The 12997-nt window shown below is 45.0% G+C and overlaps 1 protein-coding gene across 7 annotated transcripts in view; it reads left to right on the forward strand.

The window, feature by feature from the left end:
- IARS1 (isoleucyl-tRNA synthetase 1) overlaps window positions 1-12997 on the forward strand; it is a 212201-nt gene that overhangs the window by 49865 nt on the left and 149339 nt on the right. For all 7 annotated transcript variants that reach the window (XM_068111971.2, XM_078775506.1, XM_078775509.1 and 4 more), the window contains 2 exons: window positions 9435-9557; window positions 11695-11786. In XM_068111971.2, coding sequence (XP_067968072.2) covers window positions 9435-9557; window positions 11695-11786 — 215 coding nt within the window. The remainder of the gene's footprint in view (window positions 1-9434; window positions 9558-11694; window positions 11787-12997) is intronic.

A 12997-nucleotide genomic window follows, 5' to 3' on the forward strand; every position in this document is an offset into this window, starting at 1 on the left:
TGTTATGATTTATGGGAGCGAGACATGGGTAATGAACGTCGAGCAGCAACGAAGGCTGGAAAGGGTGGAAATGCGAATGGTTCGGTGGATGTGTGGAGTATCGTTGAAAGAGAGGAAGACAAATGATGAATTGCGAAAGATGATGGGAATAGAGCCTGTGATGGATGCTGTGAAGAGGAACAGGTTGAGATGGTTTGGTCATGTGTTGAGGAAGGATGAAAGTGACTGGTTGAGAAAAGTGATGGAAATAAATGTGGAATGAAGTAGAGGACGGGGAAGACCGAGAAAGACTTGGCTAAAGATGGTGGAAGAAGAAATGCGGGCAAGGGGGTTAACAAGGAGAGGTGCAGAAAATAGGGCAAAATGGAGAAGATTGTCATGGGGACCGCAAGGCTAACCCCCACTCTAGCAGGGAAAATGGCCTTAAAATGCATGTTGTTGTTGTTGTTGAGCAGCACTTACAATTTTTAAAGCCTTTGGTATGACTCAACCCAGTCCAAACTGGATGGGTGTTTTTTCACGAGACACCATCTCCTTACTGGATGGTTGTTGGATCCCTCTGGGAGCTCATCTGCTCTTTGTCAGGTTTTGTTTTTAGCCCTGACAGGATCTCACTGCACCCTCCGCGCTCGCAAAGCCAGTGAGGGGTGTCGTTTTCGTCACCGACAAGTCGACCATGCGCCACATAGCACTGCGTTGCAGCCGTTGCATGTTACCAGTGGCAGTTCCAAAAGACTGACCTGTCTTAAAGTTTCTTAGATTTTCTCTTTGATCTAAACTTAAATTTAAATTTAATTAAACAGTTGTATTAAAATGCAGTCGGACCCTGACATTTACGGTCCCAACATTTGCAGGCTCAACATATTCCTGGTTGATAAACTGATTTTCTTCTACATTCGCGGCTCTATGTCTCACACATTCATGGTTTTTGGTGAGCGCAAAGTTTTTATTTTATTTTTACGAGCTGTGAGCATAACAGTTCTAAAACCTATATTTTACCAGCCACACAAAAAAACAGCTGGACGTACGCAAAAAACATCTTCCATGAGCCACAAGCATGACCTGCTTATACATTCGCCGCTGTGCCCTTTGCGTTTTCACTGCTTTTCGTGGCCACATAAAAATAATTTCGCTGTGCTAGAAGCAAGTTTCCCGGGATGCCCCACCAGCTGCATATCACATCACTCCCCACGAGTTACTGTACAGAATGTAAACACTTCACGCATCAATTGGTACAACTACTAGCTGCTCCTTATGGCATCATCATAGCATACATTCGCCGATTTTCATCGACATTTGTGGGATTTTCCTTGACATTCATGGATATTTGCTGAATCACGATCTGCTGGGAACCTATCCCCCCTTTTCCCATTGAAACTATGCCCTCATGTTTTTGCAGTTCTGACATTCATGGCATTTTACAGGAACGTATCCCCCACCAATGCTGGGGGAGCTCGGCAAGATAGGAGTCGGTAGAAGACAGAAAGACCACCTACCAAGTTGCGGTGAGAGTGAAAGGCCCTCGGAGTTAGCTTCATCACGGGAGATTCCAATGATTCTGAAAGCTTTGGTTTCAACAGCGTGAAGCCGAGCTAGGTGTGAGGCAAGAGCACCGGCCCAGAGGGGGGAACAGTATTCCATTGAGCTGCGGATGAAAGACTTGCATGTGGTGTGGAGCTCAGGTGTGCCAAGGAAGGACTTTGCACGACGGAGGATGCCCAGTCGGCGACTGGCTTTGGAGGCCAGATTGGAAATGTGGTTTTTCCCAGGAAAGATCATGGCAGTTAGTGAGACCCAAAAGCTTGAGTGACAGAACTTCTTGGAGAGGCTTGTTCAGAAAGTAGATGGGAGGGTTGTCCAGTCGGTCTTTTCAGAGAGACATAGAAGGAGTGTGAGATTTGTCAGGATTGAAAGACATGTTCCACTTGTTTGACCAGTCTGTGATTTTGTCTAGGTCTGCAGAGAGTGAGGAGGCTGCAGACTGCCGATCTGAGGGATGAGAAATTGAGCGGCAGAGAGTGGAGTCATCAGCATAGAGATAGAGAGGGTTTTCAAGAGAGTTGGAGAGATCATTGATGAAGACCAGAAAAAGCACAGGGCCCAGAACACTGCCTTGGGGAACTCCATCCTGAACAGGAAGGGAGATGAGAGAAACCCATTCAGGCCCACACATTGACCACGACAAGAGAGGAGGTCCGCAAGCCATGCGTGGAGAATTCCGAGGAGAGTTTGGTGATCAGAGCGGGGTGCCAGACCGTATCGAAGGCACGTGATATGTCAAGGGAGACAGTTCGACAGTTCATTAGAATAATTCCCCAAAAAAATTGAACAATTTTATTAGAATAATTCAATGTTTGGTTATAATACATTAGTTTGCTTTTGAAACATTTTTTTCGAAACTTAAAATATATATGCACCGCCATAGTAGCAAAGTTAGTATGGGGATTAACACGTGCACATCCTGGTGTGTACCCCGGTTTAGAATAGGTACACTGTATCCCTGCGTGTAGTAAGAGCCGACTAAAAGGGTTGGCGCCAGGAAGGGCATCCGGCCAGAAAAACATTGCCTCAAAAAGAGAACCATGACAATTACAACCTCATATGGGCAGGGTACAGCCCGAAGTACCCCATGGGGGACCCCACTCCCTCTCGTCAAAACTCAAGGTGGGGAACCCGATCGAAGCAAGGGTGGAAATCACTCCATTTATGACGACGAAACGTCTGATGCCCGATGTGGAGATCAGTTTCTGAGGTTTGGGACATGGAATGTAGGGACAATGACAGGGAGATCAGGAGAAGTGGTGGAAGTATTGGTCAGAAAAAGAGTGGACATATGTTGTGTGCAAGAGACGAGATGGAAGGTAAGTGGTGTGAGAATGGTGAAGGGTAGGCAGGGACAGAAATACAGGTTTGTGTGGCAAGGGTGCCTGGAGGGCGTGAATGGTGTTGGTGTCCTGTTTTCTGAGGAGTTTGTAGACAGTGTGGTGAGTGTGACTAGAGTGAGTGATAGGTTGATGATGGTGAAAATGGTGATTGGAAAGCTCTTGGTGAACGTCATCTCGGGATATGCTACGCAGGATGGTCGGAGCGATGAAGAGAAGGACAAGTTCTGGTGTGCGATAGAGAAGCTGATGGAAAACGTGAAAGATGAGGAAGTTTTTGTGGTAGGAGGAGACCTAAATGGACATGTGGGAAGGAGTATGGACGGTTTTGAGGGAGTTCATGGGGGTTACGGATATGGTGTGAGAAATGGAGAAGGTGAAAGGATTTTGGAGTTTGCTGATGGAGCTGATTTGTTGATTTGTAATGCTTAGTTCCAGAAAGAGGATAATAAGCTTGTTACATACACGTCAGGTGGGTCGACGACAACCGTTGACGACATGATGGTGCGTAGGCGAGATAGGGGGCACGTCCGGGACACAAAGGTGATCCTGGGGGAGGAGGCTGTTTCACAGCACCACTTGGTTGTCTGCGACATAAGGTTGAAAGGTGCGAGGAGAGCTCGGCGGGTGAAGTACGAACCGAAAATGAAGGTGTGGAGGTTGAAAGAGGTGACGGGTGAGGGATGCATTAACAGAGAGGCTGAGTAGGGTCGAGGATGATGTGGTTGAGCTTGAAAGTGGTTGGATGTCAATGAAAGATAGTCTGTTGGGAGCTGTTGGTGAGGTATGTGGATGGACAAAAGGACCACCGAGGCACTCGGAAACATGGTGGTGGGATGATGAAGTTGGAAAGAGGATTGACGAGAAGAGGCAGAAGTTCAAGGAGTGGCAGAAGGCGAAGGGTACGGGGGCAGAAAAAGCAGAGCATGAAAGTTATAAGGCAGCCAAGAAGGCTGCAAAGAAAGAGGTAGCAAAGGCGCAGGAGGCATGTAGGAAAATGTTCGGAGAACGCTTGGATTCGGAAGAGGGTCAGAGAGCGGTATTCAGCATTGCAAAGCAGATAGCGAAAGAGAGGTGTGATGTGATGGGGTTGAGTTGCTTGAAGGATGAAGTGGGACAAATCGTTTTGGATCCAGATGGAATTAAAGGAAGTTGGATGAGATATATGGAAATGCTGTTGAATGCAGAGAATGAATGGGGTGGCAACATAGAGAGTAACCCAGTTTTCGGACCGGCAGAGAAGATAACTGAGAAGGAAGTTGAGGAAGCGATAAAAGCAATAAATAAATAAAAACCACCTTTAGAGGCCATTTTTCCCCGCAAAGCGGGGGTTGGCCTTTTTCGGGCACTGTGGTTGTTGTTGTTTTTGTTGGTCCCCTTTTTGAAGCAATGTTTTACGGCCGGATGTCATTCCTGCTGCCAACCCTGTTAGTCACCTCTTGCGATACACATGTAATTACCAGTGAACTGGTACTCAATTAGCCGACCTCGGAAGGATGACAGGCTGAGTCAACCCCCCTGGTGTTAATTCAGCGATCGACCGGGATTCGAACCCAGGATCCGAGGATCCTCAGCTGGCACCCTAGCCGCTACGAAAACACCAGGCTGAGCGATAATGCGATAAAAGCAATGAAGAGTAGAAAAGCTGGAGGGCCAATGGGAGTTGTGGGAGATATGTTGAAGGCAGCAGGAAGTTGGGGTGTGAAGAGAATGACAGAGATCTGTAATCTGGTGGTGAAAGAAGGCCACATTCCAGTGGATTGGGAACTGAGTACCCTCATCCCTCTATACAAGGGGGAAGGTGACCCTCTGGACTGTGTGGCTCGTATCGAGCGATAAAGTTATTGGAGCACGGAATGAAGGTATTGGAAAGGGTGTTGGAGAGGAGGATAAGGAAGAATGTGAAGATTGACGAAATGCAGTTTGGATTTATGCCAGGAAGAGGAACGACAGACGCGCTTTTTATTGTGAGGCAGTTGCAGGGGAAGTACATGGAGAAGAGAAAGAAGCTGTTTCTTGGGTTTGTTGATCTGGAGAAAGCATTCGATAGGGTTCCATGCGAAGTAGTGACATGGGCAATGAGGAAGTTAGGAGTGGAGGAATGGTTGATTAGAGTCGTGATTGCTATGTACAAAAGAGCGCGCACAGCTGTAAGGATGAAGGGCGGGAACAGTGAGTGGTGAGTTTGAGGTGAAGGTGGGAGTGCATCAGGGGTCGGTACTAACTAAGTTCACTACTATTTGTAGCTGTGATGGAGGTGCTGGCTCAGAACGTAAAGGAGGGTTTACCGTGGGAGTTGTTGTATGCAGATGATCTGGTGTTGATTGCGGAAAGTATGGATGGACTGAAGGAAAAGATGAACAAGTGGAAGGAATGTATGGAGACAAAAGGTCTGAAGGTGAATATCGGAAAGACTAAGGTGATGGCAAGTGGTAAAGCATGTGGTGAGCTGGAAAGAACTGGGAAGTGGCCATGTGCTGTGTGCAGGAAGGGTGTCGGAGTGAACTCCATTCAATGTACAATGTGCGCTGAGTGGGTTCATCAAAAATGTAGTGGTCTGAGAGGGTCATTAACCAGTGTGGCAGCTACATTCAAATGTAAGCTGTGCACAGAGGGAGCTGCAGATGGAGGAAATGTTGATTTCGATCTTGGAGACGGCGTGAAGCTGGAAGGTGTGAAAACATTTTGCTTTGCTTCCTCGGAGACGTGCTGAATGGAGAAGGTGGATCAGACTCGGCAACGGTTGCTCGAGTGAGATGTGCATGGAAGAAGTTTCGGGAACTGAGTGGCGTGCTGATGAGGAGGGGAGTGTCGTTGAAGCTGAAGGGAAAGGTGTATGCTGCATGTGTGAGAAGTGTTATGATTTATGGGAGCGAGACATGGGTAATGAACGTAGAGCAGCAACCAAGGCTGGAAAGGGTGGAAATGCGAATGGTTCGGTGGATGTGTGGAGTATCGTTGAGAGAGAGAGAGAGAGGAAGACAAATGATGAATTGTGAAAGATGATGGGAATAGAGCCTGTGATTGATGCTGTGAAGAGAAACAGGTTGAGATGGTTTGGTTATGTGTTGAGGAAGGATGAAAGTGACTGGTTGAGAAGAGTGATGGAAATGAATGCAGAAGGAAGTAGAGGACGGGGAAGACCGAGAAAGACTTGGCTAAAGATGGTGGAAGAAGAAATGCTGGCAAGGGGGTTAACAAGGAGAGATGCAGAAAATAGGGCAAAATGGGGAAGATTGTCATGGGGACCGCAAGGCTAACCCCCGCTATAGCAGGGAAAATGGCCTTAAAATGCATGTTGTTGTTGTCCTTGTTTTTTATTGCAGCACAATAGACTGCTTGAGAAGGCAGGTCGGTGGTTCAAACCTTGTCTGAGTCATACCAGTGACTTTATTTTAACTGGAGGGTTACCCTGTACAGTGTTCAAGTCTATGATTAGATTGAAATAAAATGATGATTTTCAAGATCGTATAAAAAAACATCGGGGCAATACCCCTGGTGCTCACCTGGTCGAATTTACAGTAAACTACACAAACTAAAGGTGTTTTAAACCAATTTCAATGGTTGCTGGAAGACAGGGCGGCACGTAGAATCATACAAACATAATCATGGAAGTAAAGAGATTGCATTGAGACACGGGTTTATTCTATATGTTTCGAGTCAATAATGAACCAACCATACATCACTTCAATTCAGTAACTTTGCAGTCACGACAATTGTGAATGGCTATTGTGAATGACATTTTCGATGATGTCTTTGACTTTGCACAGCATTACAGTAATCACCGAAATGACAGCCATAGTATAGAAATTGCAGTGAAGGATTGTTTGAATGGTGGAGAAAGCACCTCGTTCAACTGCCAAACAGATTCAAGCTGACCTTCACACAAGGTACGACAGTTTCAACTCACACCATCCATAACCAAGTCAATGAAAGGGGGTTCCTTGATAGGACCCCACTGCTGAGAGAGAGAAAAAAGAAAGCTTGACTGGAGTTTGCCAACACACACCTGAACAAGCCAAGATCATTCAGGGGGAATGTCCTGTGGACAGATGAGACCAAATTAGAGCATTCTTGTAAAGCACATCATCTCTATGTTTACGTAAAACTAAATGAAGCCTTCCAAGAAAAGAATACCTTCCCTACAGTCAAACATGGAGGAGGTTCAGTGATGTTGTGGGGTTTCTGTGCTGCCTCTGGCACTGGGTGCCTTGAATGTGTGCATGGGATCATGAAATCAGTAGATTACCAAAGCATTTTGGAGCACAATGTTCAACCTAGTTTCAGAAAGCTGGGTCTCTGTCGAAGGTCATGGGTCTTGCAGCAGGACAATGACCCCAAACACACTTCAAAAAGCACCAGGAATGGTTCAAGACAAAACGCTGGACTGTTCTGAAGTGGCCAGCAATGAGTCCAGATCTAAATCCCATTGAACACCTGTGGGGAGATTGAAAACAGCAGTTAGGAGAAGGCACCCTTCAAATCTGGGAGAACTGGAGCAGTTTGCACCAGAAGAGTGGGCCAAACTGCCAGTAGAGAGGTGTAGGAAGCTCATTCATGGCTATAGGAAGTGCTTGACTACAGTTATTTTGTGCAAAAGCTGTGCTATCAAATATTAAGTCCAGGGTGTCAAAAATTTTGTCTATGCCATTTCTTCTTATTTTCTAATTTGAAAGGATATATGTATTAAGTTCTGAATCAAAAACAAAAGTTCTGTAATATTAACAGTGAAATAAAGAATTGTGGAGACCAAATACTTTTGTCAATTTCAACTTATGTTTGGTGGAAATTTTGAGTTCTTTGAAAAGCGTGCAAGGGTGCCAATATTTTTGGCCACGACTTTAGAAATACAAATGGCGGTGTGTGGAGTCAGACGTTGTATGCCTAATGACATCACAGACCTAATCACATCACATCATGCCTGTCATGTGACCAGATCCCTGGATCTGATTGGTGTACGTTTGTGAGGAATATACATAGATATATTCATTCATACATATGGATAGACAAATACCGTAATAGGTGGCTTTGCCTTGCAGGATATGCCGTGAAAACTTCAAACATTTCTCCATGCGAGTTGTTCGCAATAGTCGAAGAAACACTGATGCGTTTGAGAAATATTTGTAATGAGTGAGTAAACACGATTTGTAAGAAAAAGTTATTTATGGATTGCACTCTTCGATATATTAAAGTCGCTGTCTCCGTCCCTCTCTCTGTCACGCTCTTTACGCTGGTACGTCATTACGGTGTTCCATCTTGCGATTTGCTGGAAGCTTATACGGACGTGCACGTCGTCCCGGCGTCCAGCACTCATCCCAACCCGTCACTTCTTTGACAGCAGTTGAACAACCTATCCCCTATATATCTGACGTCCATAGGCAACGGGCTGATTGCCAAATGCCAGGAATTGGGATGACAGATTTAGTAAGATGGTGCTGTAATAAGACGGTGTCTTGATAGTAACTATAAAAATACCCGTGCAGGAGGCCAGAAGCAAACAGGCAATGCAGATACGGTGAACGCTAAAGCATGAAACCAATAAATTCCACATTCCTGTAGCACCTTCAGTCGCACGTCAGACATGGACAGCAAGTTCGTGAAGGACTTCCATGAAAAACGTACCTGTTCGCAAACAAACGGGTGCGTTCACGTATGGAAACATCGATCGTAGGTCCGTGGCGAATCTGCATATGGCGATGGCAAAATATCAGAAATTGAAGGTTTTTTTATTTTAAACGATTCATATAAACATCCGTTGAGTCATATCACACGCAAATCATCAAAATCTAAACAGTATCTTGAGAATTTCAATAAAAGCCACATCACTTTTCATATCGGTAAATATTATTCCATCGTGTTTCAAATCGTGATGATACACTATGATCGTGATGAACGCGAATGTTATGCGGGAGTCCAAACCTGAGAATGCTGGAGACTAAAGCTGAAATTGGGAAAACTAAATAGCCTATTTTACTCCTGGGGATCCCAGGATTATCCACCCAAAATATCTTTGCGATCGGTTCAGCAGTTTTTACCGTACCTTCGAACAGACAGACATTTGGTGAATTATAGTAAGATAATAGTAGTAGTATAGTAGTTGCAGTGGTGTAGCAAGACTCAAAGCGACGGGTTAAATGGTAGTTATATTGTAAAATCCAAACGAGTTGGCAGTTCTTGGGTTATTTTGAGCTGAATTCCTTCCTGTTTAATGAACGTGTACTCCGTCATTTGGCTTTACATCACTGGTGGCGTGTTTTGACTACTTTGACACAAGGAGGAGGAGGAGGAGGAGGAGGAGGAAGAATAAAACAAAAACAAAAACGAGTCAACAATGACCCGGAGAGGAACAGAATGGTAAAGAATTGGCATATATATTAGAGATTGTGGATGTGCATGGATGAGCAATGTTCATTAATCCATTGTACATCGTAAGGACCATTTAATGTATTTCCAGTCTATGCTTGGCAACCATTCTTTTCCCTTATTCTCTCTTTAATTATGATTTAATTGGTTATACCTTCCCGTAATTGGCTTTTGTGTGTCGGTTTGAAGGATGACTTCAGGGTGTGTTTGGAAAATGGAATAATTCAGAAAGATTCGACGCCAATCTGCCCTGTCGATTCCTCTGGCTGCTTCACCAGTGAGGTGTCCGACTTTGTGGGGATGTACGTGAAGGTGAGAATTGATTTAATCATTCGTGAGTCCAGTTATGACTCTCATCTATACAAACTTTGATGACTATTTGCACCAGCACATGTTCATGTTCATCTTGTGCACCTGTAGTTCTTGCTGGAACATTTATTTGTTTATACACAAGGAGTGTTTATATGTGCTTTCCCCCATGCAGGTCATATCCAGAAAAAGTTCGATAAATTAGATTTTATAAAGAATAAGATTGAAAAGTTTATTTATAAAGTTTAAATTTATAAGGATATGAAGCTGTTTTGAAGACTTGGAGGGAGGAGTGCGATTGAAGAGTGTGGGAGTTTGTTCCAGAGGCGGGAGCAAAGAGGAATGAAAGAGTGAAAGTGAATAGAGTCTTGATTTTGGCAGTTACACCAGAAGAGGGTTGCTGGCAGATATTGTGCGTCCTGAAGGAATATTTGGGGGACAGAGCACAGACAGAGCTGGGGGAGCTGGGCCGGAGAGGAGTCGGTAGAAGACAGAAAGACCAACAAACCTGCCTGCCGTGAGTGAGTGAGTGAAAGGCGCTCAGAATCATCTTCATCGCTGGAGATTCCAATGATTCTGAACGCTTTGGTTTCAACAGTGTGGAGCCGAGCTAGGTGTGAGGCAGGAGCACCAGCCCAGAGGGCAGAGCAGTATTCCATCAAGCTGCGGATGAAAGCCTTGTATGTGGTGAGAAGCTGAGTAGAGCCAAGGAAGGACTTCGCACGATGGAGGATGCCCAGTCGGCGACTGGCTTTGGAGGCCAGCTTGGGAATGTGGTTTTCCCAGCAAAGGTCATGGCAGATAGTGAGACCCAAAAGCTTGAGTGACAGACCTTTGATCAGTTTGTGGTTTTGTCCAGGTCTGCAGGGAGTGGAGTCATCAGCAAAAATAAAGAGAGGATTTTCCAGAGAGTCGGAGAGATCATTAATGAAGACCAGAACAAGCACTGGGCCAAGAACACTGCCTTGAGGAACTCCGGCCTGGACAGGAAGAGGAGATGAGAGAATTCCATTTAGAGCCACACGTTTACTACGACAGGAGTCGAAGTCCGCGAGCCATGCGTGGAGATTTCCATGGATACCATAAGAGAAGGGTTTGGTGAGCAGGCCGGCGTGCCAGACCGTATTGAAGGCACAACATATGTCAAGGGAGACGGCTCTGATTTCCTGTCTGGGGTTTAGGACTTCCATCCATTGTTGAGACAGCAGAAGCAGCATGTCCAGAATGGAGTGGCCTTGACTTGACAGAAAACTATCACGCTCGCCTGTCCAACACACAATCTTTAGAGAAAATAGTTGGCAATAATAGGAAGACCTTCGTGACCTCCACGGTAAAAGTGGTGCTTGCGAAAATGCCATATAGTTATTTGGGCAGTGCGTAAACAACAGAATACTGCCTCGATCACTGAGGCCTATCTTCACCAGGCCCGTGATGCCTACCAGCTCACTTGTAACTGTTGCTTTGGTCATTTTACACTGCAGGGCAAACTTGTAGGGAGGGCATGGCTATTGTGAATGACATCTTCGATGATGTCTTTGACTTCGCATAGCATTACAGTAATCACCGAAATGACAGCCATAGTATAGAAATTGTGTGTCGTCAGCCAAAATTGTCCTACCAATGTGTGAAAGCTGGACATGGACGGATGCACGGACATCTCCTTTTATAGCACAGATTTATTCATCAAGAGCATTTTACATCTGCCTGGGAGCTCCACGAAGTTTCATTCACCACAATTTTGCCATCCATTGGCATTGGAGTACAATTCCTCGATTGTTAGGGCCAAAATCCTTTATTCGTATGGTCAGGGGGAAGGAAGATGCTAGCACGGCACTGTCCGCTTCCTACATTTCACCCTCCTTATGGCTAAACCAGAAGTTTTCCATGTATCCTAAATGAGAACATGTATGTTTGTCATGTCTTATGTTTACTCCACGTTGCTGTCGTCAATTTTAGGAAATGGCGGAAACATTCTTATTCTTGTTTTATGGCACTGGATATCCAACAAAATATTTTAACCATTGGCCACTATTTTAATATGTAATTTGTACACACCTTCACCATTCAGTTACCATTCACTAAATGCATCTGAATGGGCAGTGAGTTTTTTCTTTTTGTTAAAGACTTGTGTGGTGCGCAGGACGCCGACAAGCACATCATGAAGTTGCTGAAGGAACGAGGCCGTCTGGTGCACAGTGGCACGTGCCGGCACAACTACCCATTTTGTTGGCGGTATGAACCCCCTTTCCCTCAACCTCACCTCACCGCCACCACCCGGGTCTGCCTTTATGCTGTGATATAGAAATGTACAGTCGTGGCCCAAAATATTGGCACCCTTGAACATTTTTCAAATAACTCACAATTTTATTTAAAAAATAAGTTGAAATTGACAAAAGTATTTGGTCTTCACAATTCTTTATTTCACTGTTGATATTACAGAACCTTTGTTTTTGTTTCAGCACTTAATATATCCTTTCAAATCAGAAAATAAAAAGAAATGGCATTGACAAAATGATTGACACCCAAGACTTAATATTTGGTAGCACAGACATTGGACAAAAAAACTGCAGTCAAACGCTTCCGTTAGCCATGAATGAGCTTCCTACACCTCTACTTGCAGTTTGGCCCACTCTTCTTGTGCAAACTGCTCCAGTTCTCCCATATTTGAAGGGTGCCTTCTCCCAACTCCTGCTTTCAGACTTCTCCCAACTCCTCCCCACAGGTGTTCAACGGGGTTTAAATCTGCACTCATTGCTGGCCACTTCAGAACAGTCCAGTGTTTTGCCTTGAACCATTTCTGGGTGCTTTTGAAGTGTGTTTGGGGTCATTGTCAAAGGTCATGGGTCTTGCAGCAGGACAGAGACCCAGCTTTCTGACACTGGGTTTAACTTTGCGCTCCGAAATGCCTTGGTAATCTCCTGATTTCATGATGCCATGCACACATTCAAGGCACCCAGTGCCAGAGGCAGCACAGCAACCCCAGAACATCACTGAACCTCCATGTTTGACTGTGGGGAAGATGTTATTACCTTCGCAAAAGCGGAAGGTTATGTTTTGATCGCTGTGTATTTATTTGTATGTCTGTGTGTGTGTGTGTGTGTGTGTATGTTATTCGCATAACTCAAAAAGTATTCAACCGAATTGCATGAAATTTGGTGGGATGATTGGTTATTATACGGGACACATTTGATTAGATTTTGGGAGCAATCGGGTCAAAGGTCAAGGTCAAGGTCACGAAAAGGTCAAAATCGTATTTTTACCATAGCGCGGTCAATTTTTATCCAATTGGCATGCAACTAATGCCAAAATGTTCAGAATTCAATGCCCGATCTTGTGATATACGACATGACCCAGTGAAGACATTACCCTTGTTAGCGGTTGGGGGTCAAAGGTCAGGGGGGTCACGACCTTGCAAAATGTGCGTTTTTTGTCATAACTCGGTC

The sequence above is a fragment of the Myxine glutinosa genome, chromosome 4 (genome assembly GCF_964187855.1).
Source record: "Myxine glutinosa chromosome 4, kmMyxGlut1.1, whole genome shotgun sequence".
Classification (NCBI taxonomy): Eukaryota; Metazoa; Chordata; class Myxini; order Myxiniformes; family Myxinidae; genus Myxine; species Myxine glutinosa.